This window comes from Brachionichthys hirsutus, chromosome 2, assembly GCF_040956055.1.
Source record: "Brachionichthys hirsutus isolate HB-005 chromosome 2, CSIRO-AGI_Bhir_v1, whole genome shotgun sequence".
Classification (NCBI taxonomy): Eukaryota; Metazoa; Chordata; class Actinopteri; order Lophiiformes; family Brachionichthyidae; genus Brachionichthys; species Brachionichthys hirsutus.
The window spans coordinates 16,626,348-16,653,855 of record NC_090898.1 but is presented as its reverse complement, the minus strand read 5'-3'; the positions used below and the strand labels follow the sequence as shown (position 1 = coordinate 16,653,855).

Below are 27,508 nucleotides of genomic sequence, written 5' to 3'. Positions count from 1 at the left end.
GCCCGGCATACAACACTGACCAGGACACGTAGCACCCGCCCCAAACCCACAACTTCCAACAAGCCGTCGAGTGGAACACCTGGAAGCTCGTGATGCCCGCGACCCGGACCGTTGGCATGGCGACTCGGCCTCGATTTGAGTTCCAGATTTCCTGCATGCGTCCCTGCAGCCTCGTGCTCTGCGTTATTTCACTGCTCACACCGACCAGATGGCTCGGTGCGTGTGTGTGTGTGTGCGTGTGTGTGTGTGTGTGCGTGCGTGCGTGTGTGCGTTTGTGCGTGTGCGTGCGCGTGTGCGTCCGGTGTGATCCGTGCGTTCTCAGGAGGTAGAGAAAGGCGCGCGCTGGCGTGTGTTTTACTAATTGTACAGTAGCAACGGTTGGGACGCGGGAGGGGGCGTGTCCAAACGTGTGCGTTGAAATGGGGGGGGGGGGGGCGTTTCGGGGTCGCTAGTCATTGGGGTTAACATATTTATGAGCTGTAACTGAGCCAACTAACTTCTATGGCACGTTCGGATGCTGATGCACGTAATCCCGTAGGAGCCGTTCTTGGTGGGTTAGTTGGGGGGGGGGCGGGGGGGGCACACAGTCGCCCCCCCGCCCGGACTTCTCTCTCTCTTTGTGTCAGTGATGTTGCTTAGCGTAGATTCTGACTGTAACATGTGGATTCAGGTACGTATCGTTGCTTCCTGTGAGAGCTGTTTGATCTGATCGCAGCCCGATTCCGTTATTAATCGTATTGATCGTGACGATGTGCTCCTTTCTGAAAAGGATGTTTTACTTCAAATGGTTTGAACCCAAACTCTTCTTCTGTGGAATGCTCTTGTTCTGTTGGTCGAGCTTCTTCCTCGGCGTTCAGTGTGTTTGATTAAATTATGTTGTCGGCCGTTTCCTGCTGTTGGATCATGAAACTCTGATTCGTTCTCCTTTAAGACGTCTTTTCTCGTTGGACTTGCTTTTAATTTAAAGGACTGTAACTACGTGTCTGACTTGAACCTGCCCACTCGGCTGATGTGGATCGTCCCGCTGCCAGTTTGGAGCTGTCTTGGTGTTCACACACACACACACACACTACTACTTCTTTATTCCATCAAATGTCTTTATGCTACATTTAACTTTCATTTTGCGTGCACTTCTTCTTCAAATGTATCTTGATTTTTTGAGACTTAATTTTGCAAATAATAAAACCTCAAATCGTGAAGCGTCGTCTTTGTGTCCGTCTGTGTGAAACCCGCCCTGGATGATGGCGTAAAGCGATGCTTCACTCCTGTCACCACAGGATGGCAGCACAGAGTTTCCTCTTTCAGCTCCTCCCCTGATTTCAGCTTCAAATGAAACGAACATAAAAACGGTCTTTTTAAAGTGACTGTTAAAATGCGCATCGAGTGCGAGTTGCGGAGGAATCCTTCAGAAGCCCGTTCATCCCTTCAGCTGGGACCGGTCCAGTAATGGGGGGGGGGGGGGGATCCTGATGCCGTCCATCCAAGGTTATCCTAGATGCTCTGCCGTCACCGACTTGGTACCGGAAAGGTGTGACCGGTTCCGTGTCGCTGCGTCCGAACAGGAAGCACCTGCCGGACCCCACCCCGCCGTGCGCGTTGGCTCGGGCACGGGGATGGCCATCTGTCCTCGGGGACGGATGAAAGCGGGCTCCGTCATATCAGCGCTGCGATGAAAGGCTTTCACGAGGCCCGTCCGGTAATCAGAACCAGTTCTGGGTTGCGTCTCAGCACGGGGAAGAATAAGACGCGGTCCGGATCAGTGGGAGCCAATAGCTGCTGGTTGTGGTCCCGTTTCCACGGTGGAAGGAAGGAGCGCCGGGACGCACGCACAGACAGGCGTCCACGCCGGGATCTGCCCCTTCTCCCGGGCGGCCCGCGGCCTAAACGCCCCGGTTAGTTCTACTTCCTGTTTCCCCGTGAAGGCATTTTGTTCCCGTTTCCGGGAGGGGTCTCTCCCGGGCCGGAACAGGATCGCCGAGGCCAAACCCGTGTGGCCTTCATGGCTCTGAATCTGGATCTGGATTCTTCTCGCAGGAAAGCGAATCATCGTCATCGGTGAGAGGAGACGAGCTGGTCAATATGATCGATCAGTACTGGAGCAGAGCGAGCGATGGCGCATGGAGGCGGTTAAAAAGGTGTGTTTCTACACCTGCTTGCCCGCGTCAGGTCACAGGGGGCGGAGCCTATCCCGGCAGGCAGAAATTGAAACGTGGATGATGGAGAAAATGGAAGAGATGAGGTGAAGAAATCATGTTTATGGAACATTAAACACAAATGTGACGTCCCAGATCTCTATGAATAAATCTCGCTTCCCCCCCCCCCCCCCCCACACGCACACACCAAGCCATAACCCTCCCACACGCAGCACAGATCATCAGTCTTCATGCTGATGCATGTTAATCAAACCGCATTAGCATTGACTGATCAACACATTCCTTTGTTTGTGTTGATTAGTCATCACTAGTGGGCGGGGCCAGCTCATCGGCCTGCTGTGATGGTCAAAGGTCCAAACGGTCAGTCCGGTCTGGTGTTGGATCATCGCTGCCCGTCCAGACAGGAGTATGCAGTACTGTATATTTATACATACAGAAACTACACGGTGGTAAAAGTATGGCACTGCATCTCAAATCAATGTGGGGCCCAAAATAAATCCATATCTAAAAAAAGCAGAGTGTGAAAAATCAATCAGGATCAAAGTGGCGAGGGAATTAGTGGGAAGTGTTGCTATGGAGGAGAAAGCCGAGTGGAAGGAGGGAGCGATAAGAAAACCTGTCAGATGCCGATTAGAATGACCTCCAGACCCGCTGAATGACCTCCAGATCCACAGAATGACCTCCAGACCCACAGAATGACCTCCAGATCCACAGAATGACCTCCAGACCCGCTGAATGACCTCCAGACCCGCTGAATGACCTCCAGACCTGCTGAATGACCTCCAGACCCACAGAATGACCTCCAGACCCGCTGAATGACCTCCAGACCCGCTGAATGACCTCCTGACCCACAGAATGACCTCCAGACCCACAGAATGACCTCCAGACCCGCTGAATAACCTCCAGACCCACAGAATGACCTCCTGACCCACAGAATGACCTCCAGACCAGCTGAATGACCTCCAGACCCACAGAATGACCTCCAGACCCGCTGAATGACCTCCAGATGAAAAGTGATAGCACTGCTGTTATTACTGTTGTTATTACTGCTGTTATTAATGTTGTTATCACTGCTGTTATTAATGCTGTTATCACTGTTGTTATCACTGCTGTTATTACTGCTGTTATTACTTCTGTTACCACTGTTGTTATTAATTCTGTTATCACTGCTGTTATTACTGCTGTTATTAATGCTGTTATTACTGCTGTTATCACTGCTGTTATTAATGCTGTTATTACTGCTGTTATTACTGCTGTTATTAATGCTGTTATCACTGTTGTTATCACTGCTGTTATTAATGCTGTTATTAATACTGTTGTTATTACTGCTGTTACCACTGCTGTTATTAATGCTGTTATTACTGCTGTTATTACTGCTGTTATTAATGCTGTTATCACTGTTGTTATCACTGCTGTTATTACTGCTGTTATTACTTCTGTTACCACTGTTGTTATTAATTCTGTTATCACTGCTGTTATTACTGCTGTTATTAATGCTGTTATTACTGCTGTTATCACTGCTGTTATTAATGCTGTTATTAATGCTGTTATTAATGTTGTTATTAATGCTGTTAATAAAGCTGTTATTAATGTTGTTATTACTGCTGTTATTACTGCTGTTATTAATGTTGTTATTACTGCTGTTATTAATGCTGTTATTAATGCTGTTATTAATGTTGTTATTAATGCTGTTAATAAAGCTGTTATTAATGTTGTTATTACTGCTGTTATTACTGCTGTTATTACTGCTGTTATTACTGCTGTTATTAATGCTGTTATTACTGCTGTTATTAATGCTGTTATTAATCCTGTTATTACTGATGTTATTAATGCTGTTATTAATGCTGTTATTACTGCTGTTATTACTGCTGTTATTAATGCTGTTATTAATCCTGTTATTAATGCTGTTATTAATGCTGTTATTACTGCTGTTATTAATGCTGTTATTAATGCTGTTATTAATGCTGTTATTACTGCTGTTATTACTGCTGTTATTAATGGAGAGAGGACATGAAGCCTGTTCTTGTGTTTGGTCCTTCCTTTAGCTTTAAATGCACCACACAGGTAAATGTTGCCTTCAGAGACCCCCCCCCCCCCCCCCCTCCTTTATTGAATCCAACCCAGTGTCGGTTCTGAACGGGCTCCCGGTGCACGCACGCGGCGGCAGTGAGAGATCAGCACCGTGGACAGCGGCGGTGGCTCCGTCCCAGTCCGGCTGCTGGGAGCGCTGGGGGACAAACTGGGACGTGTTTGTCTTCTTCTTCTTCTTCTTCTTCTTCTGCTCCCCGTTCCGGAAGTAGCTGCTGCGCTGGTTCCATCTCACGCCGACCATTTGGAGGAGGAGGATGCTCGCCAGCAGTCTCCTCACCTCCGTCCTCTGATCCGCTAATCGATGCCATTGATCGGGCCATTGATCGCTCCCGGACGTGAAGGCGTCTCCGGCCGTTTGTCCTCCGGTAGAAGGGTCGCAGCTTGTCCTCCTCATCCCGTCGCTCTTTGACGTTCCTGCGGATTGTGTCTCCGAGGGACATCGGGAGAAGACATGGGGGACATGGTGCCGGCGGGTCTTTTTGTCTCCCCGTGTTTCCAGCGAGCCTCCCGGACGCGCAAATGAAAAGGATTCTGTGGATCGACGAGGATTCTTCCTTCGTGGATCGACCTGAGGACGTGGAGTAGCGAGGGGGGGGGGGGGGGGGGGCGTTTGGGATGAGGCACAACACAGAATAAGACGCATCAAACTTCCCGTTTCCGTTCTGGATGATGATTCTTGACGGGAGACCCAGATGTGACCGCGGGGATGGCGCGCCGTTGTCTTTTCCGTCCCGTCGTCTCCCGGTTCCCGGTTCGGTGCTGCTCGTCCACGTTCTCGCTGTCTTCTGCTTCGGGTAGCAAAAACATGTAGGACATTTTCTGCTGCACCGAGGAGACCAAATGGACCGTGCACATCAGAAACCGTGCGCTGCTTTTTCGGGGCGCGGTGACGGTTGTTGACTTGTTTGGGTTCGGTGAGGAATATTAACGGACCGGAGTCAGAGAGAGCCGTTATTCCCCCGGAGCCGGTTTCACACCGAGGACGAGCCCGTTGTGAAATAACAACAACAACAATAATAACAATAATACTAATAACAATAATAATAAAATCATAATAATAACAATAATAATAACAATAATACTAATAACAATAATTCTGGCGGGTTCCGTTTGCAGCCAAATATGTTCAAGTATCGGATCCGCATGTTTTTTAACGAGCTGAAGGTTCTGGTCTTTATGCGATCCGATCCGACACAGTCCGGTTCGGAGCCCGACCGGCGGACCGGCACCATGCGGGGTCTGGGGATGGGCGGCTGCGGCTGGCCGCCCTTCGTCGACTGCCGGTCCCGTGACGATGAGGAGGAGTACTACGGGAGCGAGCCGCGGCCCCGCAGCCTGGCGTTCGAGGACAAGGAGCCCAAAGCGGGCCTGGACGCCGCGTCCCCGGCCAGCACCGCCAGCAGCATGCGGACCCCCCAGTGCCGGATCTGTTTCCAAGGCCCCGAGCAGGTAGAGCTGGCGCCACGTCCGCGGCGTGGACGCGTTCCCGCGGTCTCAGAGGAAGTTGTCCTTTTTAAATCATCACACCTGCCATTTTGATTCTTTTCCTTTCCCCTCATAGGATCACAAAGGATCTCAGATCAGTGGATCTACTACAACCCCCCCCCCCCCCACTAGGATAAAGGCTGTTACAGAAATAGTCAAACGTTGTTTTTTTATTTATACATCTCTTTCCTTTCAGGCCTCGTAGCTGGTGACTCATTCTGTCCTCATGTCTTCCATTGAGTGTCCCCCTTCTCTCTAAAGACAATGTGATTGTTGGGGGGGGGGGGCAGTTCCCACACATTTCAAAGCTAGCCAGCATAGCAACAAAGAAAGTTAGCCAGTCAGGTGGAATGAGAAGGACTGCATGAGTCACCACCATTCAGTAAATCAAGCCCCGCCCCCCCTGCATGTGTCACCAGGCAGGACGGTCAGCTATTGGTTGATGGGACTGGGGCTGACGATGCTTGGTTAGATTCGTCTCTTTGTCTCTTTGTCTCCTTGTAGCTGTCTCTTTGTCTCTTTGTCTCTGTCTCTTTGTCGCTGTCTCTTTGTCTCTGTCTCTTTGTCTCTTTGTCTCTGTTGCTGGATTCAACCCTCGGTTCCGTGTGGCGGTTCCTTGGTTTCTTGGTTCCGTGTGGCGGTTCCTCGGTTCCGTGTGGCGGTTCCTTGGTTCCTTGGTTCCGTGTGGCAGTTCCTTGGTTCCGTGTGGCGGTTCCTTGGTTCCTCGGTTCCGTGTGGCGGTTCCTTGGTTCCGTGTGGCGGTTTCTTGGTTCCGTGTGGCGGTTCCTCGGTTCCGTGTGGCGGTTCCTCGGTTCCGTGTGGCGGAAGCACACGTTTGACATTTTACTCTCATTTCATTATTCAAGCGGGTCGCGACAGCGGCCGGGAGAGTGTCTCTGTCAGCCAATCACGTGGCTCCGTGGGCTGCTTTGAGTCAGCTGTCTGTCAAAGCCCAGTGTGTGGCGTGCTGCCACTCCACGCTGTGTTCACGGGCGGCGTGTAAAAACCGGCCCTGTTCACGTGGAATAGCCAGCAGTGTGTTTCCACGTTGCTGTTCTGATGCATTCCTTTGACCTTTGACCCCGTGGATATCTTGACCTTTGATGTTTATTTATCTTCCGCCGGGTCCAGAATGATCCTTCCTGTTTGTAATTGGGTCGCATTAAAGGCGGTGTTGGTTTGTTTTTCTGCGTGTTGCTTTCAGGTACAGCAGTTCACTTGGAAATGTCACCGCACATTTACAGGGGCCTAGAATCGTCCCGTTTCCTGGGTTACGAAGTCGTTATTGTGAATTTGATGCTTTTCTGAGCTCATCGGTATTTAGTTAGCTAGCTTATTAGCAGGGTCAATGCTAATTAACACCATTTTAGGTCGATCTTCATCCAGGAGGTGGCATCGAACACCACATTACGCATTCTATTATATTATAAAGGTATAAACCTGATGTTAAAGGTCATCCTCCAGCTTCCTGTATGACGTCAATGTCGGGAAGTTGAGGAGAAAACCTTTGGATTCTTTCTGGATTGCTTTTCCCCATCGTTCCCAGTAAGGGACTGATTTTCCCGTTACGCCGTTCGGAACCTCCAAACGGAAAAGACGCATCTTCATTCATTTCATTTCTGTAGAATTCAATTAGATTTGACAAAATGACGTGAATTTCATCACTTTTTATCCCCCCCCAACTGTCACGTCATTATTAGCTGCTTGGAACTCTGATCCAGTAAATGTCCCGGTTTTCCTTTATGCTTCCACTCGTTGGGAAAATCGACCTCATTTTCTCAGAACATTTTCTCTAGTAAAGAGATGAAGTTAGATTTGAGGAACTGAAGGTTGTAAAAACAATTATATTCTCATTGCTAATGGTCCTCCATAAAAATATGAAATGAACACCTTCACATTCGTTTTTCAAAATAAAAGTCACCCACGCCTTTATGTTCACGGTGAAGATCAAACCAAAGCTCCTCAGAGTTTGATACGAGTTTTATTTTGAAAACACTCGTCTTGATTTTAGATTGAGGACATAAATTTAGATGAAATTATCATATTTTCCGCTTAAGCAGCTTCTCCTTGTGGTGATTTTAAAATTCATTATTGCAACCTTTAAATGTCTTTGGTTTCCAGTTGATCATGGTATGAGGATTCACACACATGCACGCACACACACACACACACACACACACACACACTTCTCTATGACAGCTTGACATTTTAGAAATGTTTGCTTTCATATGGCTTTTATTTAGTTTCTCGTACGCTCCTGACCTTCTCTGTGTTTTCTTTATAATGTCATCAGGAGAGTTATTTTAGAGTTTATGAGTGGCGTGTTGCTCGTCTGCCAAACATATTTTATTATAAGGGGGAAGGTCAATCGAGCCGGGGGGGGGGGCAGGACAGAAAAATCCAAATCCCAATCAATATTTGTGTCAACAAAACCGTCGTCTGGTGAATTAAAGGTGCATTTCGTCCGTCTGTGGTAAAAGGCTCACGGTTCGTTAATAAAGGGTTTTAATTGAGGACTAACAATTAATTTAGAAATCTGCAAATAAACGAGAATCATTTAAGCTGATTTCACCATTTTTTAATTATTACAAAGAGAAGAAATAAAAACTTAATGATATAATTAATATTTAATTCTGTGAAAAGCACTCATTTTGATTTTATTGATCTGCTTTGACTCAGGGATCGAGGAACGGTCGAGGCCCAACGATCTCTGCTGACTCATGCTAGTTTAGCGCAGGGGCCTGAGCTAAGTTTGAATATGTTTAAAAACACTTTCCTTTATTTAAAGCAGTTTCCTCCCTGGAGGCCTCATTAATGAATTATATTAGTTAGTGTTTTAGGAAACATCTCGACATCCCATTGGATCGTTTACTGCTTCCATCATTTCTGACGGGATCTTTGCGATTGTGTTTATCAGTGTTTGTAATTTGGGTGCTTTTACATAATATTGGTTTTTATTATGGTAATCTTAAATGAGTTTGATATTGGAAGTATTGATTGAATTAAAGGAGTCTGGCTATTGGCTTGGTGCCATTTCTAGTCTGTTTATTTGTTTGTTTATCGCAGAGGTTTCTCACAAATAAACATTTTATAGAGCTGCCTTATATTTTTGTGTGCTTCTGATCCAAATCCAGGAATTATTTGTCATTTTCCTAAAACCTCCTAAAGAAAATGGCCTTTTTGACACTCTCAGACATTTGCTTTTTATTTCCATTCTTTTTTATTATTATTACTGAAACCGAACAGAACGTCATCATTTCTAGCGACTGCGCAGCTGACTTCTCGCTGCTGTTCCGTCCGTGTCCTTCAGGGGGAGCTGCTGAGCCCCTGTCGCTGCGACGGCTCGGTGCGCTGCACCCACCAGCCCTGCCTCATCCGCTGGATCAGCGAGAGAGGCTCCTGGAGCTGCGAGCTCTGCTACTTCAAGTACCAGGTCCTGGCCATCAGCACCAAGAACCCGCTGCAGGTAACAGGAACCCGCAGGTCACCACAGTAAGCCCCGCCCCCTGCAGGCTCGGGCTACGTGGCTCAGCGGAGCCTCCTGCTGGAGATGTAAAATCCTTCTTGAAGCTTAAGTGTTTAAGCGTCCTGATTTTACTGCCCCCTGCTGGGTGAGACGCCACCGAGGGATTGATCAGCGATCAGATCAATGTGCTGAAATGCATCAAATACCAATATGAGCTTTTCTAATTCACCGATGCAGAGGACAGGCTGTCTCTGTGGTGATGAAGTAACTGAGTACATTTACTCGAGGGACGCTGTCCTGCAGCATCGGTTTGATTGAGTTAACCCTTACCTGGTCAAACGATGTTAGTTCTTCTTCTACCGCTGTTTTAAGATGGATTCTCTTCTCTCCTCCTCTCCTCTCCTCTCCTCTCCTCTCCTCTCCTCTCCTCTCCTCTCCTCTCCTCTCCCCTCCTCTCCTCTCCTCTCCTCTCCTCTCCTCTCCTCTCCTCTCCTCTCCTCTCCTCTCCCCTCCCCTCCCCTCCTCTCCTCTCCTCTCCTCTCCTCTCCTCTCCTCAGTGGCAGGCCATCTCTCTGACGGTGATAGAGAAGGTCCAGATAGCAGCCATCATTCTGGGTTCCCTTTTCCTCATCGCCAGCATCTCATGGCTCGTCTGGTCGTCCCTCAGCCCCTCGGCCAGGTGGCAGCGGCAGGACCTGCTCTTCCAGATCTGCTACGGCATGTACGGCTTCATGGACATCGTCTGCATAGGTAAAGGTGGATGCTCAGATAACGTCCGTGACCACGCAGGAGCACGTGGGCTTCCTCCGATCCAAACGCCGTCCCCCCATGTCTGCTTCCTGTCCCCCGCCCAGGCCTCATCATCCACGAGGGCTCCTCGGTCTACCGGATCTTCAAACGGTGGCAGGCCGTCAATCAGCAGTGGAAAGTACTGAACTATGAGAAATCCAAGGATCTGGGTGACCCGGTGAGTTCCAACAGCAAGGCGGGGGCCCGCGGCTCTCGGGCCAACCCCCACGGCCTGTCCAGCGGCGGCGGCGGGGGCGGCGGGCGACCGAGCAGGAGGTTAAGGACTATCCTGAACCACCACTGTGGCTACGCCATCCTGCACATCCTGAGCCAGCTGCGGCCCAACGACCCGCGGATCAGAGCCGCCGCCAACCGGGAGGTGGTGATGAGGGTCACCACCGTGTGAGGTGGGGGGGGGGGGCGTCTCATGGACCTCATGCTGACGAAGACGATGCAGGAACAGCCTCCTTTACAATAAATAAAGAGACGATGAATTAAAAGGACATCCAGTATGACATGTGGGGGGGGGGGGGGGGGGTGTATACAGGCTTTATAACCTAATCCAAGATGGTGAGAAGTTTTTCCAGTTCAATATCAGGACGCAAAGACATTTTTACTTCATTTCATCCTCTCGGTTTGATTCCTTCGTTTCTTTTGTACTCCTTGCTTTTGTACGGATTTTAGAGGATCATGGAACTCCATACACGCCGAGCTTCAGACAACCACGTCTTTGTTTCTACGAGCTAACCGATGCTAGCAACTCGACCGTCACGACGAGAACAGGGAAAAGAGAGGGAGAAAGGAGAAGGGACTTTTCTGCAATAAGGACGTGTGTGTACATTCCACCGGGGGCTGCATGGGTGCATCGTTTTATTCCTCATCACAGAAGCACATGACCAATTTGCTCTATTTCGAATGGTGCTTGCCAAAATAAACACTTTCAAAACATCTGACTTCATTGCACCAGCTTTTTAGCGACGGGGGCGTGTCCCAGCCGAAATGCATTTTGCAGATTTAAGAAGTAAACTGTTGGATCAAAGTTTGGATTTCTCTCTTTTCATTGTTGTTCGTTTGAACGTGGTGACGTCATGTTTTAGGTGACCAACGGGACGTCCTTGATTTGTAACAGTTTCTCTTTAGTTGTTTACACTAAACCCCGCGGGACAAATTAAATAGAGATTTTCGTTTCATAATATAATTTCAATTAAATATTTTACGGGTTAATTGATCAAATAAGACGTGACTATGAACCGTCAGGAGAGAACGTAAGGCGCGGCACCAAATCGTTTCCTGCGTGGGGACTTACAGGTGTGTGTCGCCCCCTGGTGGACGCTCCTGCTGTGTGTTTCTGCTTCTTCCCGCTGGGGGCGCTGTGGAGCATTTCCATTTAACTCTTATTTCTGACTACGTAACACGATCTAATCATCAGACAGGATTGATAACAACAGCATATTTAAAAGGCACATGTGGATAAAATGTCAAATATTTTCAAATGCTTTAAAAAATAAATTGAGGATATTAACACGAGTTTAAGGTAAATTAATTCCTTTATGAAAAGATAAAGGGGAGAGATAGGAATAAGGCATTACTATAAATGATTTAGAGAATGAAGTAGACTGAATTTTACTGCTGGAAGAGGACAAACGACCATAAATAAAACTTGAGAAAATACAATTAAACAGATAACTGAAACAAAGACTAACTAAAATAAGAAGGTGTTTTTAAATCTTCGTCTTGATTAAATAGGGAACAGAGTTAAAATGCTTAATCATTGATTAAACTGATTTTCCCCCCAGTTAATTATTCAGAGTTGACTATGGGAAAGGTCAACACAAACTGTTTAGTCCAATCAACAGATCAAATGTTTTAATTTCACACTCTATTTATTGACAATCTGACAGAGAATCGGCAGATCATTTTCATTTTTATTTGACCTTTGGCTTGAAACAATTTGTTGTTGCAGATTAGTTCTCTTTTAATTAATCATTAACTCTCATCCTTATTATAAACCCGCGTTGAATTTACAGAGACATTTTCATTGAAGACCTTTATTTTGAAAGGAAACAACCGGACGCCGTAGAACGTTTAACTTATGTTGATGCATTTCTATCTATTTCCAACAGTTTGACTTAAAAACGTTAAATTCTTGGTGTAAGATATTTAACTCTGATCATGTGGAGTCTGGCTCTGAACCGAGGCTGGTCACGTGACGGAGACAGGTGTGCCGCTCGACACGGTGACGCGTGACGTTGTCCTCCTCTGACTCCTCCCCTCTCCTTGCCCGGTAACCCGACACCCCGCAGTCTGGAGGACGATGTCCGACCTGTTGGACGTTCCTGTTGTCCACGTACGTCACCAGGAAACAAGTTACCGGGCAGCGACGGGACGCCAGATAACTCAGACTACCGGAATGCAGTTCGGCTGCACGTTCGCAAATATCAGAAATAGTAGAGTTCTTAAAAAGAAGAATTTATCCAGCTGCCATGAGGAGGATGTTCTCGTACCTGCGGCCAGGTATGTTCTCTGACGTCATCTTTATGATCTCACCTGAGACGCTCCTCGCGTTTCTTTTCGTAACTCCGTTATTACCTCAGCAGCTTTCGCTACATGAGATTTAAACATATAAATGATGGAATTCCTCAGCAGAACCTTCCGATTAACGGAGAAAATGATTGATCACGTGTAGGCTAGATTAAATTGGGTGAACTAGTAATTAAGTGGCTAAAACCATCTTAATTATTGGATGTTCTCCCATCAGGAGGTTTCTGTTTAATCAAACCGGATCAATAATGGCAGGAAAGACATTTTCCTCCCAGGCGGAGGTAATCATTAGCTCCGGGTCACCTTCACTAAATCATTAATGAACGGTCCCTTAATCTCCGGCTGGATATAAAAGTGGAACCTTACTCGCAGCACTTTTACTTTTACTAGTGTAAAGTATCTTAATTTAAATACTCGGGTAAATACAAGTACCTCCAGCCGGTACTTAAATGAAACGGCACCGCGCGCTGGCGTCTATAAAGGAAGCTAACGACGCGCTCGCGGCGCTCTGTGTGTTTCTGATCCCAGGGCGCTGGCTTCCAGGCGGAGACGGCGTTCCTGAGAGCGTCTACGTCTCCTCCCTGCCTCCCAGTGTTCCCACAGAGGAGACGGGAGCGAACCAGCGGAGCGGACTGGGTTCGTTCGGGTTGGGATTATGGGATGCGAACCTTCTGGAGGCGGCGTCCTCGTCTCCGCGGTGACGCCGGTATCGTTTCAGGTGATGCTGGGGCGGTGACGTCAGTGATCCGGACCACGCACACACAACGAGGAGCGCCCGGCCACGCCTTCCTCCACGAGGCCAACGGCGAATCCGGCCCCGGAACCTACTTTGAAGAGAGGGTCCCTGTTCCCGACGGCGACGGCGAGGTAACGCAAAGAGAGACGTGAACCAATCCGTATGGATCCCGATTGTCCTGCGATCGTATCTCCAGGCGCCGCCACACGCCGTTAACCCTTCACGCTCTCTATCTTGCCTTGTCTCTGCTGCAGCGGTGGATCAGCCTCCGTAAGCTGTGGGCCTTCACTGGGCCCGGCTTCCTGATGAGCATAGCCTACCTGGACCCAGGTAACATCGAGTCGGACCTGCAGTCCGGAGCTAAAGCTGGCTTCAAGGTGAGCACCCAACGCAACGCACGCTCTGTTGCTCTACCGCCGGCTCAGCCGTGACGACGCGCCGGCGGGATTTGTGACGTTCCACAGAGACTCATGAAGCTCATAAGGAGAAGGTTAATGATGACATCATTACATTAAGCTCCGCCTCCTGGTAGTTTGTGATTTTTGCTTGGTGTCGGCATCATGTCTCCTCTCTCATTGGACCACAACCCAGATTCTGATCTGGATTATGATTCATATGAGGACTTCTTTATTTTAATCTGGGTATTCTTATTTTTATTGACCTCAAATATATTAGCAAAACGATAAAACACGATTCGTAATCCATATCCGATCCGCCTTGGAAAGTCCATGTACATAATATTTGTTGCAGACAAACAAACAAACGTTGTTTTTTTTGCTAAGGGGACCTACAGATTCTGAAGGAGAACAGACGGCATGCTGGGATACGCCTGACTCTCCTTGGGCTCTTTGACCCGCCGACGCCTCTTTTCTTGTCCAATCAGCTCCTCTGGGTGCTGCTGGCCGCCACCGTCATCGGTTTGCTGCTGCAGCGGCTGGCAGCTCGGCTGGGCGTGGTCACCGGGATGCACCTGGCAGAAGTCTGCAACCGCCAGTACCGCACGGTGAGATAGACTTCTCGTGGGTTCCGTCCCGGGTCTGGGTCGAACTGTGGGTCGTCTGCGCAAAAATGTGTTTAAATTTTCATCAATGTGGCCTGAAACGAACGGAGAAGAGCGCTGGGCCGAGTACAGGACCTTGTGGGACGCCGCAGCCAGAGTCGCTCCTTTATTTGCCTAATCAAGCAAACCAATAACAGGTTGAACAGAGAAGAGGAAAATGTGTCGGTGGTGAACGCACCGTTTCTCCGGAAAGCAGAGAGGAAGTCGATCACCGTCGTCAATAGCCGGTTCCACTGGTCTCACGCGTGTGCTCGAGATCCTGACCGCTTCCCGTGTTAATGGCTAAACATGCTACCGGTCACCCCCCCCTCCCTGGTGTCTGGTTTCGACCCGGACACAGGCGAGCCCACGGCGGTCCCAAACCCAAACCTACAGCGTTTACATGGAGCCGAGCGTCTTTACTTCGTCTCTGATTGAAACACGTGAACGGCGTCTTCGGTCCAGGCGCCGCGTCTCGTCCTGTGGCTGATGGTGGAGCTGGCCATCATCGGTTCCGACATGCAGGAAGTCATCGGCTGCGCCATCGCGTTCAGCCTCCTCTCCTCCGGCAGGTGGGCGTCGACGCTAAACTACTTCAGTCTAATTCCCCCTGTGCTTTAGAACAAGCTGTATAAATAGTTCTACTACTTTTCACAGTACTCGAGTAAATGTACTTTGTGTGTTTTGTGTTTGCTTCTGACGGCGGTAGGATCCCGCTGTGGGCCGGCGTCCTCATCACCGTCTTTGACGCCTTTCTCTTCCTCTTCTTAGATAAATATGGTAGGCTGCATCGCATGGTGCATTTATCACCACGGCAACAACAACAACAACAACAACAACAACCTCTTCTCATTCTGTCCAGGCTTGAGGAAGTTGGAGGCCTTCTTTGCTTGTCTCATCGCCATCATGGCCATCACCTTTGGCTATGAGGTAGGAGCCATTGATCTCTGTGTGATCAATCGATTGATTGGTTGATTGATTTGTAGTCTCCCTCCCTGCTCCCAGTACGTGACGGTGAGTCCGAACCAGGGCGAGCTGCTGCGGGGGATGTTCGTGCCGTACTGCCAGGGCTGCGGCCCGGCCCAGTTGGCGCAGGCCGTGGGCATCGTGGGCGCCGTCATCATGCCTCACAACATTTACCTCCACTCGGCTCTGGTCAAGGTGCGCTCAGGTGCGGCGCAGACGCAGCCCGTTGTCAGTGAGCTTGTGTAACCGCGTGAACGTCCACATGTCGGTTCAGTCCCGAGAGGTGGACCGGTCCAGCAAGAGAGAGGTCAGAGAGGCCAACAAGTATTTCTTCATCGAGGCGAGCATGGCGCTGTTCGTCTCTTTCCTCATCAACGTGTTTGTGGTGGCCGTTTTCGCCGAGGCTTTCTACGGACGCACAAACATGGAGGTGGTGAGTGTGTCTGCGGCCCGACGGGACGAGTGTGTGTTCCGTCTGGACGTCCTGCCACAGATGTGTGTGTGTGTGTGTGTGTGTGTTCTTTTATTCCAGCACACAGTCTGCAATCAAACAGGAAGTCCTCACTCCGGCCTGTTCCCCACCGACAACGAGACGCTCGAGGTGGACATCTATAAAGGGGTACGTTCACAACCGCCGCGGCGCTGTTGTTGTGATGGCTAGCTTCACAGCAGCGCTGCGGTTGTAATGGCTAGCTTCAAAGCAGCGCTGCGGTTGTGATGGCTAGCTTCACAGCAGCGCTGCGGTTGTGATGGCTAGCTTCAAAGCAGCGCTGCGGTTGTGATGGCTAGCTTCAAAGCAGCGCTGCTGTTGTGATGGCTAGCTTCACAGCAGCGCTGCTGTTGTGATGGCTAGCTTCACAGCAGCGCTGCGGTTGTGATGGCTAGCTTCACAGCAGCGCTGCGGTTGTGATGGCTAGCTTCACAGCAGCGCTGCGGTTGTGATGGCTAGCTTCAAAGCAGCGCTGTTGTTGTTATGATGGCTAGCTTCACAGCAGCGCTGTTGTTGTTATGATGGCTAGCTTCACAGCAGCGCTGCGGTTGTGATGGCTAGCCTCAAAGCAGCGCTGTTGTTATGATGATGGCTAGCTTCAAAGCAGCGCTGTTGTTATGATGATGGCTAGCTTTAAAGCAGCGCTGTTGTTGTGATGGCTAGCTTCACAGCAGGACTCTGCTGGCAGAACCCGGCCCGATGGCGCTGATGAACCGCTGCCTCTGTGAGTATTTGGTGTTTGATGAAAGCTGCGTCACTCGGGCCCCCGCTTTGGTTTGTCATCCGGTTCAGGGGGCGGTGCTAGGCTGCTTCTTCGGCCCGGCGGCTCTCTACATCTGGGCCGTGGGGATCCTGGCGGCAGGTCAGAGCTCCACCATGACCGGAACGTATTCCGGTCAGTTCGTCATGGAGGTCAGTGGCGAACGGAGGAATCGTCATGCACCGTTCTGCTCGATGTCGCAGACGGACGTCTGTTCCGTTCTCAGGGTTTCCTGAACCTGCGCTGGTCGCGTTTCGCTCGGGTGTTGCTGACCCGGTCGCTGGCCATCACCCCCACCCTGCTGGTCGCCATCTTCCAGGACATACATCACCTGACGGGCATGAACGACTTCCTCAACGTGCTGCAGAGCATGCAGGTCAGGCGGCCGCCTTGGCCGGACGCTCTGCCCGTTTCATCCCCTCCGAGCAGCTGCAGAAACGAAGGATGACGTCACTGCAAGAGCGAAAGAAGGACGACAAATGTTGCATTTAATCCATCGCATTTAAAAACATCGGAGCATTCTGCAGATTTTTAAAACATCGGTGTCCGAAAGACTCTAATTAGGCGGCATAATAAGAAACGAACGTTAATGAATATTATATTTTGTGCTTAAAAAAGCATCTTGAATATCCAAAATGACATTTATTTTATAATGACGTATTTTTTAATGCCATGTATTTTATAATGACGTATTTTTTAATGCCATGTATTTTATAATGACGTATTTTTTAATGCCATGTATTTTACAATGACGTATTTTTTAATGCCTTGCATTTTATAATGACGTATTTTTTAATGCCATGTATTTTATAATGGCGTATTTTTTAATGCCATGCGTGCTTGAGGTCAGTTTCTGAGTCCAGTTGGAGTTCTCCCTGGAACGATGCTTAGAACCTGCTGGAGAACATTTCCTCCTCCTTTTCTCACAGTTGCCGTTCGCCCTCGTCCCCGTCCTCACCTTCACCAGCCTGCCGTCCCTCATGAATGACTTCGCTAACGGCCTGTCAGTAACTCAACAGACACGAAGCACCCGTCGGGGGGGGGGCGCTTGTTACCCGTTAACCCCGCCCGTTCTCTTCGTCCTGCAGTGCGTTTAAGGTCGCCGGCGGGCTGCTGATCTTGCTGGTGTGCGGCATCAACGTCTACTTTGTGGTCGTCTACGTCACGGCGCTCCACAGGGCGTGGCTCTACGTGCTGGCCGCCTTCCTCTCCGCGGCCTACCTGGCGTTTGTGGGATACTTGGTAGGGGGCGGCACCGGGCGTCGGATGTTCTACCGGGTCGGTCGGTTCACCTGATCAACACTGGTCAATCTGTGCTGCAGGTGTGGCTGTGCCTGATCGCTATGGGGGTGTCCCGCCTGACTCCGCCCACCAGCAGAGGGAACGACGGGAGCGTCCTGATCGGGCAGCAGCCAGAGCTCGACTCTTGAATCCGCCTCTGCCGCTGGAGGCGGAGTTATGACCTCGGGCCGGGTTACAGGCGTGAACGTGGGAAGTGATCTCTGAGGACGATGTACACACACACACACACACACACACACACACACCCTTAGGTTCAAGTCAGATTGACTCCCCATATAAGGCAATGTCCTCACATGCATGATGACGCCCAAGGCAATGCCAGCGCGTACCAACACGCCAATTAAACCTTCATCTCCATTCGTCCCAGGCGTGTGACGCCGGAACCACGCCCCTCCGGATCTATGGCCTTTATGAAAGATAAATGGATCCGCCTCCTAGCTTGGAGCTCCTCCCAAAGGTAGCTGCCCCGCCCTTCCACCCGATTGAATCCTTCCGGTAGCTTTTCTGTAGTTGACAAACAGGTTTAAAGGCAATGCTTTGTAATGTTGGGAAATAAAATTAGCCCCGCCCCCTTTCCGTGTCACCCTGCTTAGACAGGCCGTCTGTGGCTGAGGTAATTATGGTAATTAATTCAGCTGTTGTGTCCTGGATAGATGATTATTGCTCTTCCTCGACACAAACGTGTTGTGAGTGATCCAGCTTCTCGGCTGCATGAATATATTTATATTAGAGCAGTACAAGTACAGGTTGTACAAGTACAGGTTGTCCTGCAGGTTTCTACTCTAATGGACGGAACAGCACAACAACCGGACGATCATTTTAAATGATTGTAAAGCTTTATGACGTCCCCAACAAGTAAACATTCAACTTACGTAAGAATGAATGAGGAAACGTACTTTCAGTTTCCCCATCTGGCCACAAGGGGGCGGTGCAGGCCAGAAAAGAGACACGCCGTAGAGTAAACCAAACACGACCAGAGCTGCTCAACGTCACGCAACGCATTAAATGGCGGGCTGTTACGTCACGGTTTAAGTGCTGCAGCTCAGAAACAACATTATTGCACCAAACCAGGAGTAATGCGCGTCCTGGGCGGGGTCCGGCTGCGTGTTCACGTGGCCCCGTGTGCGTGTGCACGTGGCTGCGGTGCGTCTGAAGACGCACAACGAGCTGCACGAGTTCCAGGCTCTGTGAGCAGAGGAAAAGCAGATGAACAGGTTTCTCTTTGCGTTGTGTGCGTGCGTGTGTGTGTGTGTGTGTGTGTGTGTGTGTGGGGGGGGGGGGGGGGGGGGGGGGGTTATGTAAGAAGGGGGAGTCTTCCCACCGCCCCTCTCTGTTTTTGTTTTTCTCAATGAGCCAACGTCTCCCTGCCGAGGCCTCAGCCTGTCCAGCAGGCCCCTTTCCTGGAAGCACAGCCTCGCGGAGGCCCCTCAGGGGGGGGGGGGGGGGGGGGGCTCTTCCAGCAAATCACGTGACGCAGACCCTCCAGTCCCAGCCCTGTGAGGCTGAGATGCACGTTTTAGCGGCCAGTTTGTCATCCTGAGTGGACGTGAATCCTGATTGGATGAAGGAGTCTGTCAGCAAGGTTAAAGAGAAGCCCCGCCCCCCGCCCCCGGGCCAGAGGTCACCTCCTGAGATGACCTCATTGTGTGATCAGTGTGTGTTTATGTGTAAGAGAAACCAGCTTGTTGTTGTTTTCTGCTTATTTACAGAGTTATAACCAAAGACAATAAACACCACGAGATCACAGGATTATTGATCAGGGCTCCCGATTATTGATCTGCGCTCCCGATTATTGATCAGCGCTCCCGATTATCGATCAGGGCTCCCGATTATTGATTTGCGCTCCCGATTATTGATCAGCGCTCCCAATTATTGATCTGCGCTCCGAATTATTGATCAGCGCTCCCGATTATTGATCAGCGCTCCCGATTATTGATCAGGGCTCCCGATTATTGATCTGCGCTCCCGATTATTGATCAGCGCTCCCAATTATTGATCAGCGCTCCCGATTATTGATCAGCGCTCCCGATTATTGATCAGGGCTCCCGATTATTGATCTGCGCTCCCGATTATTGATCAGCGCTCCCAATTATTGATCAGCGCTCCCGATTATTGATCAGCGCTCCCAATTATTGATCAGCGCTCCCGATTATTGATCAGCGCTCCCGATTATTGATCAGGGCTCCCGATTATTGATCTGCGCTCCCGATTATTGATCAGCGCTCCCAATTATTGATCAGCGCTCCCGATTATTGATCTGCGCTCCCGATTATTGATCAGCGCTCCCAATTATTGATCAGCGCTCCCGATTATTGATCAGTGCTCCCGTGTCCTTTCACGCTCGGATTTAACGGTGACACATTTCAGGTTGAGGTGTGACATTTTATTCCTCCTCCCTCCTCATGCTGCCCCCCCCGTGTATTCGTCCGTCGGCTATAAACTGCATCTGATGCTAGGCTTGGATTCTCCGGGGGGGTCTGAATGCTGGCGTTCCCGCTTACGTCTGTGGGCCCCCGCCGACCTTTAAATGGGAAGGCTGGTTATTTCAAACGGCGTCTTCTTTCATGTCCGTCTCTGTTTGTCTCCGATGAGGACAGTATGCATTCCCTATAGGAGTCTATGTACTTATATATAAGCCCTGAGAGGCTTCTTGTCCCTCAGAGGACGAGGACATGCTGCAGATCTAAATATCGGGGGACGCGCCGGGCGATCCCGTCCTCTCCTGGCTTGTCCCGTCGGCTTTTACGCCGGACGCCATTCCTGCTGCAGCCTCCTGCTTTTATCCGGGCTTGGGACCGGCTCAAGGGAGACCCGTTTTGCCGCCGGTCAGGATAGAACACGCCAGATCTGCAGCGGCGTGGAACTTGTGTTCACCTAAAAACCAGATCTCACCCGTTTCCCTTTCACTCGCTCGCTGGATTTGAGCCTAAATAATGATTAGACTTAATTTCATGTTTCTCTTCTGTGTAATGTTTGACAGTTTCATGCTTAGCACGGGTAGTGTGGTTAGCAGGCGCTAACGTAGCATTGCCAGTTTTTAACGGGATTGTTTAACACGATCCTAGAAGGGAAGAAGACGCCGGAGGAACGGAGGAGAAGAGTTCAAGAAGAAGGGAGACGCACAGAGTTGCAAAGGACAGGGTGAAGTGGGGAACTGTGGGTTGCTGTGGCGACCCCTCACGGGACAAGAAGACGGTGCAGCAGCAGTCTGCAAAACTACAAAGCTGTTGGTGCATGAGAATAAAAGATAAAACACAAAAGCACACGCTGCAGCTGACGGACTACAAAGGCCATCGTGCTACACGTTCCCCAGCAGAACCACGTTGTTCTGTGAGTGGGCCCCCGAAGGGAGCCGGGGTCATCGGTTCCACTCTGCCCTCTGTTACCCTGCGGGGCGCAACAAGACGGTTCACCGGGGACGGACCGGGACGCGGTTACGAATTATAGGTATGGTAAATCTATTTATAGCTCCAGTGTCAGTGTTAGGAGGATCGTCGGTCACGATCTATAAACGTGTTTCTGACAGAGTGCATCTTTAAAATAATGTTTATGTAGCAGGTGGAGGTGAGTTTAATTCATTATATAGTTTCAGGTAAAACCCGCGGAGGAATAAGAAGACGTGAAACTCCCGAGCAACAATCCAACAATTAAACGTCACTTTTTGATTTGGATATGATTGCAGTGTTTTGTTTCATGATTTTAATTACGTTGGTGCTAAACAACAAACCGCATAAAAGTAAAACCACGCGAGTAACGCTTTATAAAACACGCCGCATAAATAATAAGTAAAAAAGAACGAACGTAAATAAACGCAAAATGACGTCGTGGCATCCGGTTTCCGGTTGAGAACTCATAAAACGCGGTTTATCCTCCGGAGTTGTTGTTGTTTGTTTTTAATAATTTACAAACAACGTGACCTCATCGGTACGAACACCGCTGGAATGTGTTCGGTGTGGCGCGTGCGGGACTGGGGAGGAATGCCTTGTCACGCCCCCCTCCTCCCGGGCGTCCAATCACGTAGTAGAGACGGTTTCAAGGCGCCCTTGGTGTCCCAATCGTAGAAAAACAAATCGCGGGATAACAACAAAACATTTACTTAACACCTATCCGCGCGCGGGAATCTGTTTGTTGCATCAAATTCGGTCCAATCGACCGATTCTCGTCGTCTTCCGTCGCGCTCTCGGGCCTTTCCGGCGATGTTGTTTATCTGTAGTAAGGGGGGGCTTGAAACCGGCCTCCCTTGCCCCATTTCCTCGCTTGTTTTCCTTCTTGCCTGGATTCTCCATGTTGTTGCAGCGGGAGTGAAGACGTCGCCGCGGCGGGGACGGGCTGGACGCGGCTCCGAGACATTCACGGTGATTGTGGCGGTAAACCGGAGACGACGGAGCGGACAGAGTCTCAAATAGCCTCCCGAGAACACCCAGGTGCCTTGCCCCCCCCCTCCCCAGGCGGACCTCCGAGGGAAGGACAGGAAGCGCGGCGGGGATAAAGAAGCCCGGGAACCTGCTACAGCCCGCTCCCGCCGAGGACCGCGAGCCGGGCGGGCACGAGTTCCACCGGGGAGTCCGCGTGCCCGCAGAACCCGATGCGGGATGCCCGGCGGCGCTCCGGGACACGGTTTGAGGATTTTGCGGGCTCCGAGATTGTCCGATGGAAAGTTCTGTTATCACGCAAGTGCAGAAGGAAGACGTGTCGCCGAAAGCAGGTGAGCCGCGTCCGGGTCCGGGTCGGCGCGAAGCGCGAAGCGCGAACCTCACCTGGACGGCCCGTTGGTTCCGATGACCGATCGGTGTACCGGAAGCGCTGCGGAGCGAGGCGTATCGATTACAGCGCAGCTGCGCGTTGTGACGGATTGATCATTTATTTGTATGCTAAAACACCGCCCCCCCCCCCCCATAAATGTTCACCTGCTGATCCCAAACAGCAACTGTGATGAGGAAGATCAGCGCCTCCTCTTCATCACAGACCGCGCTGTGAATGTAAGATCAGCCCCCCCCCCCCATAACGAGCTGAGGGTCCATCCCACCTCCACCAGGTAGCATGGAGCTCGTCTGTCCCGTGCGTGCGTTTAGATGCGGGGGGGGGGGGGGGGGGCATAGAAGGACCAGGTGCCGCGGTGTTGACAGCGGTGTTGACGCTCGGACACGCCCCTCTGGACACGCCCATCGTAGCCTCGGTTTGAAAGATTTAGTCGTCTGAGAGAAGCTGTGCTCATTGGTTCTGGACCGGGTGTGTGCGTGTGCGCGTGCGTGTCCCGGTTCACGCTTAAATCGATGAATGAGTGACACCTGAGGAAGTGACCACGCCGTTGTGTAACACGGTCCGTGGCGGACGCGTGCGCGCGCACACACACGGCGAGGAGCGAGCGTGTTTACGGCGCGTTCACGCTTCTGCATCTGGTTGCAAGTCGTCACACGAAACGCTCCGAGAGACTTCCAGGAATGTTTTCCTCCCTTCCTGCAGTTTCAGTCTGTTTTTCGGTGACCGACCGGAGACCCGTCCGGGGGCGGCGACCGCCGGTCCGGCTCGCCGCCCGTTCCTGTCCGGCTGCTTGGAAGCGGCCGCTGAAAAGTCCCGAGGTTTAAAATGGTTGGAATGTTTTGGGATGAAGGGTTTTCCCGCGCTCTGGGATGATGTAATGCGTACCGGCCGTTGCCGGCGGCGTTCCCAGACGGGACGCTGATCCCGCCGGGTGGCGTGATGTTCTCCTCCTCCGTCCCGAACAGGCCAGGTGAGCCGCTCCTCCCTGAAGCAGCCCCGGAGTTGTAGCATCTTCAAAGCGCTCTTCTGTTGCCTCCGAGCTCAGGATGCCCCCAAAGCTCCGCCCACGCCGCCGCCGCCGCTGCAGCCGCCTTCCCAGCAGGCCTTGTTGGAGGCTCAGCAAAATGGGACGGTTGTCAAGGTAACCCTATTCGTATTCCAGCAACATCTCGCGGCGCTGAAACGGGCCTGGTCTTCACTCTGGTGTGTTTAAGAGTCTCACTTCCTTGTTGCACCCACACACACGCCGCCGCCATAGAGGAGGAGCCGTTTGACGCGTTGTCTCCGTGTGTCTCCGTGTGTCTCCGTGTGTCTCCGTGTGTCTCCGTGTGTCTCCGTGTGTCTCCGTGTGTCTCTGTGTGTCTCTGTGTGTCTCCGTGTGTGTCTGTGTGTCTCCGTGTGTCTCCGTGTGTCTCTGTGTGTCTCTGTGTGTCTCCGTGTGTCTCCGTGTGTCTCTGCAGCAGCTCGAACCCGAGCCCAGCCTCCTGCCGGAGGTGGACGCCGAGGACCAGGGGAAGATCTGCGTGGTCATAGACCTGGACGAGACGCTGGTGCACAGCTCCTTCAAGGTGCCCCGCCGGCGTCGCCAGCTTCTCGCGTTATGTTGTGTTTTCCTGTCAGCGTGTGGAGTGCTCCGTAATGGCGTGTGAATGCGCCGCGCCGCGCCTCACGCTAACGTGACGGCGTGTGAATGCGCCGCTCCTCACGCTAACGTGACGGCGTGTGAATGCACCGCTCCTCACGCTAACGTGACGGCGTGTGAATGCACCGCTCCTCACGCTAACGTGACGGCGTGTGAATACGCCGCGCCTCACGCTAACGTGACGGCGTGTGAATACGCCGCGCCTCACGCTTACGTGACGGCGTGTGAATGCACAGCGCCTCACGCTAACGTAACGGCGTGTGAATACGCCGCGCCTCACGCTAACGTAACGGCGTGTGAATGCGCCGCGCCTCACGCTAACGTCTCCTGTGTTCCTCCTCCAGCCGATTAGCAATGCAGACTTCATCGTGCCTGTGGAGATAGAGGGGACCACACACCAGGTGAGCGAGTGTGTGTGTGTGTGTGTGTGTGTGTGTGTGTGTGTGTGTGTGTGTTAAAGAGGGGTGGGTCTTGTTGCTGATCAGCCCGGTTTGGCTGGGATGGGCGTACAGCGCCCCCCTACTGCCCAGAGGCGGAACTGGAACTGCACGCTTCATCTAAAACGTCATGAATACATGATTTAGTTTTTATTGCTGCTTCTGCAAAGACCATGAAAACAGGCTGGCCACGCCGGAGTGGGCGTCGTCGCCGGCCACGCCGGAGTGGGCGCCGTCGCTGTTGAACGTGGTCCCTGGGGGGGCGGGAGGAATCCTCTTCGGGCCTCTGCCTGGTTCAAGTAATCCAGGATAGGCTGGTTAACGCTGCCACGGCCTACTCTTGATTACTTGTTTCAGGAAGTGGCCGATGGCAGCAGACGGATGTAAACAGGAAGTGGATGGTAGGAGGGCGGGGCGCTCCGTCCCGGCGGCGGCCTGACGCTCCTTCTGTCTCTCTTGCTCCAGGTGTACGTGCTGAAGCGGCCGTTCGTGGACGAGTTCCTGCAGAGGATGGGGGAGCTGTTTGAGTGCGTGCTGTTCACGGCTAGCCTCTCAAAGGTACTCGCACCCTGAAGCGGGCCGCTGGCGTTCTTCAGCTGACTCCTCCTCCATCGCGTCAATGATCGGAGGCTTAGGCCCAATCCAGTTGATCGATATTTGCATGCCAGGAAATCCCGGCGTCGCCGCTAACTCTGAGCCAGCCGGCCACGCTAACGTTAGCTCGCTAGCACGTAGCCTTTTTATAATGAATAACAAACGCCTTAAATGTGAAGTATTGTGACTATAACTGCCGATGTCAGCAGTTTATTGATCGGTGATCAGACCAATCAGATGAGCTGCTTCTGTGTTCAGCGTAATTATTAGTCCCACCCCTTCCCCCGCCCCGCCCCCGCCCCAGTATGCAGACCCAGTGACGGACCTGCTGGACCAGTGCGGCGTGTTCCGGACCCGCTTGTTCCGGGAGTCGTGCGTCTTCCACCAGGGCTGCTACGTGAAGGATCTGAGCCTCCTGGGCCGAGACCTCCACAAGACCCTGATCCTGGACAACTCCCCCGCCTCCTACATATTCCACCCCGATAACGCTGTGAGTTCTGCCCGCTGTAGCGCCTCCTCCTGGGCCAGAACCCTGGAGGACTGCCGGGTCGCTTTATACCCGTTGAGCCGTCCCTCGGCGCCGGCTGCAGTTTCCTCCTGCTGATCTTTAACCTTTGCCCTCGCCAGGTTCCCGTGGCGTCGTGGTTTGACGACGTGGACGATGCCGAGTTGCTCAACCTCCTGCCTGTGTTTGAAGAACTCAGTCGAGCGGATGATGTTTACACCCGGCTGGACCAGCTCCGTGGGCACTGACCTCCAGGCGGCGCTGCCCCGCCCCCTCGGAGCCTCCGGCACGCCCAGATGCTGTTCTCCTCGCCGCTACGCGGGGTTACAGCCCCGCCCCCCCCCCGGCTCGTCTCGGCTGAAGCTGCAGAACGCAATCTGAGGCTGCCGCCTGGAGCAGGGGGGGCGCCAGCCGACGGCGTCCCGTTGCCACGGCGACAGCAGCAGCGGTTGACTCTGACCTTCATCTTGTGCCTTTTAAGGAACACGAAGTGAAACGTCACTTTTTGGCGCCTTTTTGGATCCGATTTTATACGTTTTTGATTTGATTTTCTCTGTTGTTTTATAAGGAAATCTATTTCTGGAGACGCCTCCTCTATGCAACCCGGCCCGGACTGGCAGCGGCGAAACAAGCTCCTCCTCCATCGAACCGTCTCTGAGTCATCGGGCGCTCGGTTTGTGGCGACGGCGCTGAAAGTAAAACGTGTGCCTTTGACGTTCTCCGCTCGAACGCAGTTCTGCCCGGAGAGATTCTCAGGTGTGTCCGTGTCGTGCTGAGCGGGAAGGCACCTGTCGGCAGCGGGCGGGGCCTCGCGGCCCGGCTGCAACACCTGAGCGCATCGAAGGCAGGTTCTTTGAGTGTATTTATTGTCCAGCGCCTTCCCCTTGAGTTCCGCCCCATTTTCTGTGCCTGAACTACAAACATGTCGCCGCCATCGATGATCCAGAAGCCTAAGCCCCAAAACGAACCGGAACCAGAACACGCGAACTGTTCTGTCTTTTCCTCCTTACATTCAGCACTTCCTCTTCTTCTGTTGCCGTTCTTCCTGGGGAATGTAGTTTTTCTATTATGTTTAATGTCTGATGCAATTTATGGGACACTGAGTTTGTACCAGTTGTGATGACCAAAATTATTTCTTTAGATGGTCACAATTTGTCTTTGTGTATCTGGGGGGGGGGGTAAATAAAAAAAAACATTTTGTTTGCCTGATCAGACCAAAACTCTAAAAAGACAAGGTGCTACCCATTTTTATTGTAAAATAAAAGTCGGTTATGTTGTACTGCGATTGTGTTTTTCTGCCCGAGACACTGAATGAAACACAAAATAGCTTTAAAACATTTAGATTTAAGGCCAAGGCTGAGATTTTTCCGCTTAACACAAACAGTTTGTTTGTGTTTGTATTTGAGCTTCTTAAAACAGGAACATTCGAATGTTTTTACGACAACGAAAACCCTCGGGGTCGATACAAACGTCACAGAATCGATTATTCGAGTCTAAACACGATGAAACCTTCGTGTGACGCGCGTTATTACAGCCGGTGTCAGCGCGAAGAACGTTACACGCGGTTGCGTCATAGTTTATAACAGGTTTTAAAGTTGCGTCATAGTTTATAACCAGAAGCGATGTATAGACAGGAGTCGAGTCTGATTTTTGTTCCATAAATATAAAACGCGAACTTCGGACGGAGGAGATTAAACTTTGAACCCACCAGCGAGTTATTTTAGCCGTTAATGGGGAAGATAAGCGCGGCG

The 27,508-nt window shown here is 51.2% G+C and overlaps 3 protein-coding genes across 4 annotated transcripts; all 3 read left to right on the top strand.

Annotated features, from left to right (window-relative positions):
• Positions 1-5,366: 5,366 nt before the first annotated feature.
• Positions 5,367-10,390, top strand: marchf9 (membrane-associated ring finger (C3HC4) 9). Its single transcript, XM_068750463.1, has 4 exons — positions 5,367-5,693; positions 9,040-9,195; positions 9,753-9,945; positions 10,050-10,390. The coding sequence occupies exons 1-4, from the start codon at positions 5,367-5,369 to the stop codon at positions 10,388-10,390; spliced, it is 1,017 nt and encodes a 338-aa protein (XP_068606564.1).
• Positions 10,391-12,467: 2,077 nt separating this feature from the next.
• Positions 12,468-17,946, top strand: LOC137899438 (natural resistance-associated macrophage protein 2-like). Its single transcript, XM_068743479.1, has 16 exons — positions 12,468-12,498; positions 13,069-13,161; positions 13,244-13,392; positions 13,516-13,638; positions 14,145-14,264; positions 14,766-14,872; positions 15,010-15,080; positions 15,163-15,230; positions 15,306-15,461; positions 15,541-15,699; positions 15,799-15,885; positions 16,549-16,668; positions 16,743-16,892; positions 17,446-17,519; positions 17,605-17,758; positions 17,839-17,946. The coding sequence occupies exons 1-16, from the start codon at positions 12,468-12,470 to the stop codon at positions 17,944-17,946; spliced, it is 1,770 nt and encodes a 589-aa protein (XP_068599580.1).
• A 4,121-nt stretch (positions 17,947-22,067) lies between these two features.
• ctdsp2 (CTD (carboxy-terminal domain, RNA polymerase II, polypeptide A) small phosphatase 2) lies at positions 22,068-27,172 on the top strand. 2 transcript variants are annotated; one of them, XM_068744706.1, is made up of 7 exons: positions 22,068-22,523; positions 23,545-23,720; positions 24,043-24,147; positions 24,566-24,622; positions 25,124-25,216; positions 25,557-25,742; positions 25,880-27,172. In XM_068744706.1, exons 1-7 carry the CDS (start codon positions 22,469-22,471, stop codon positions 26,003-26,005), a joined length of 798 nt encoding a protein of 265 aa, XP_068600807.1. In that variant the 5' UTR covers positions 22,068-22,468; the 3' UTR covers positions 26,006-27,172. The 2 variants fall into 2 exon arrangements, with proteins under 2 accessions (XP_068600807.1, XP_068600799.1); XM_068744698.1 differs by having other exon boundaries at positions 24,040-24,147.
• The last annotated feature ends 336 nt before the right edge of the window (positions 27,173-27,508 follow it).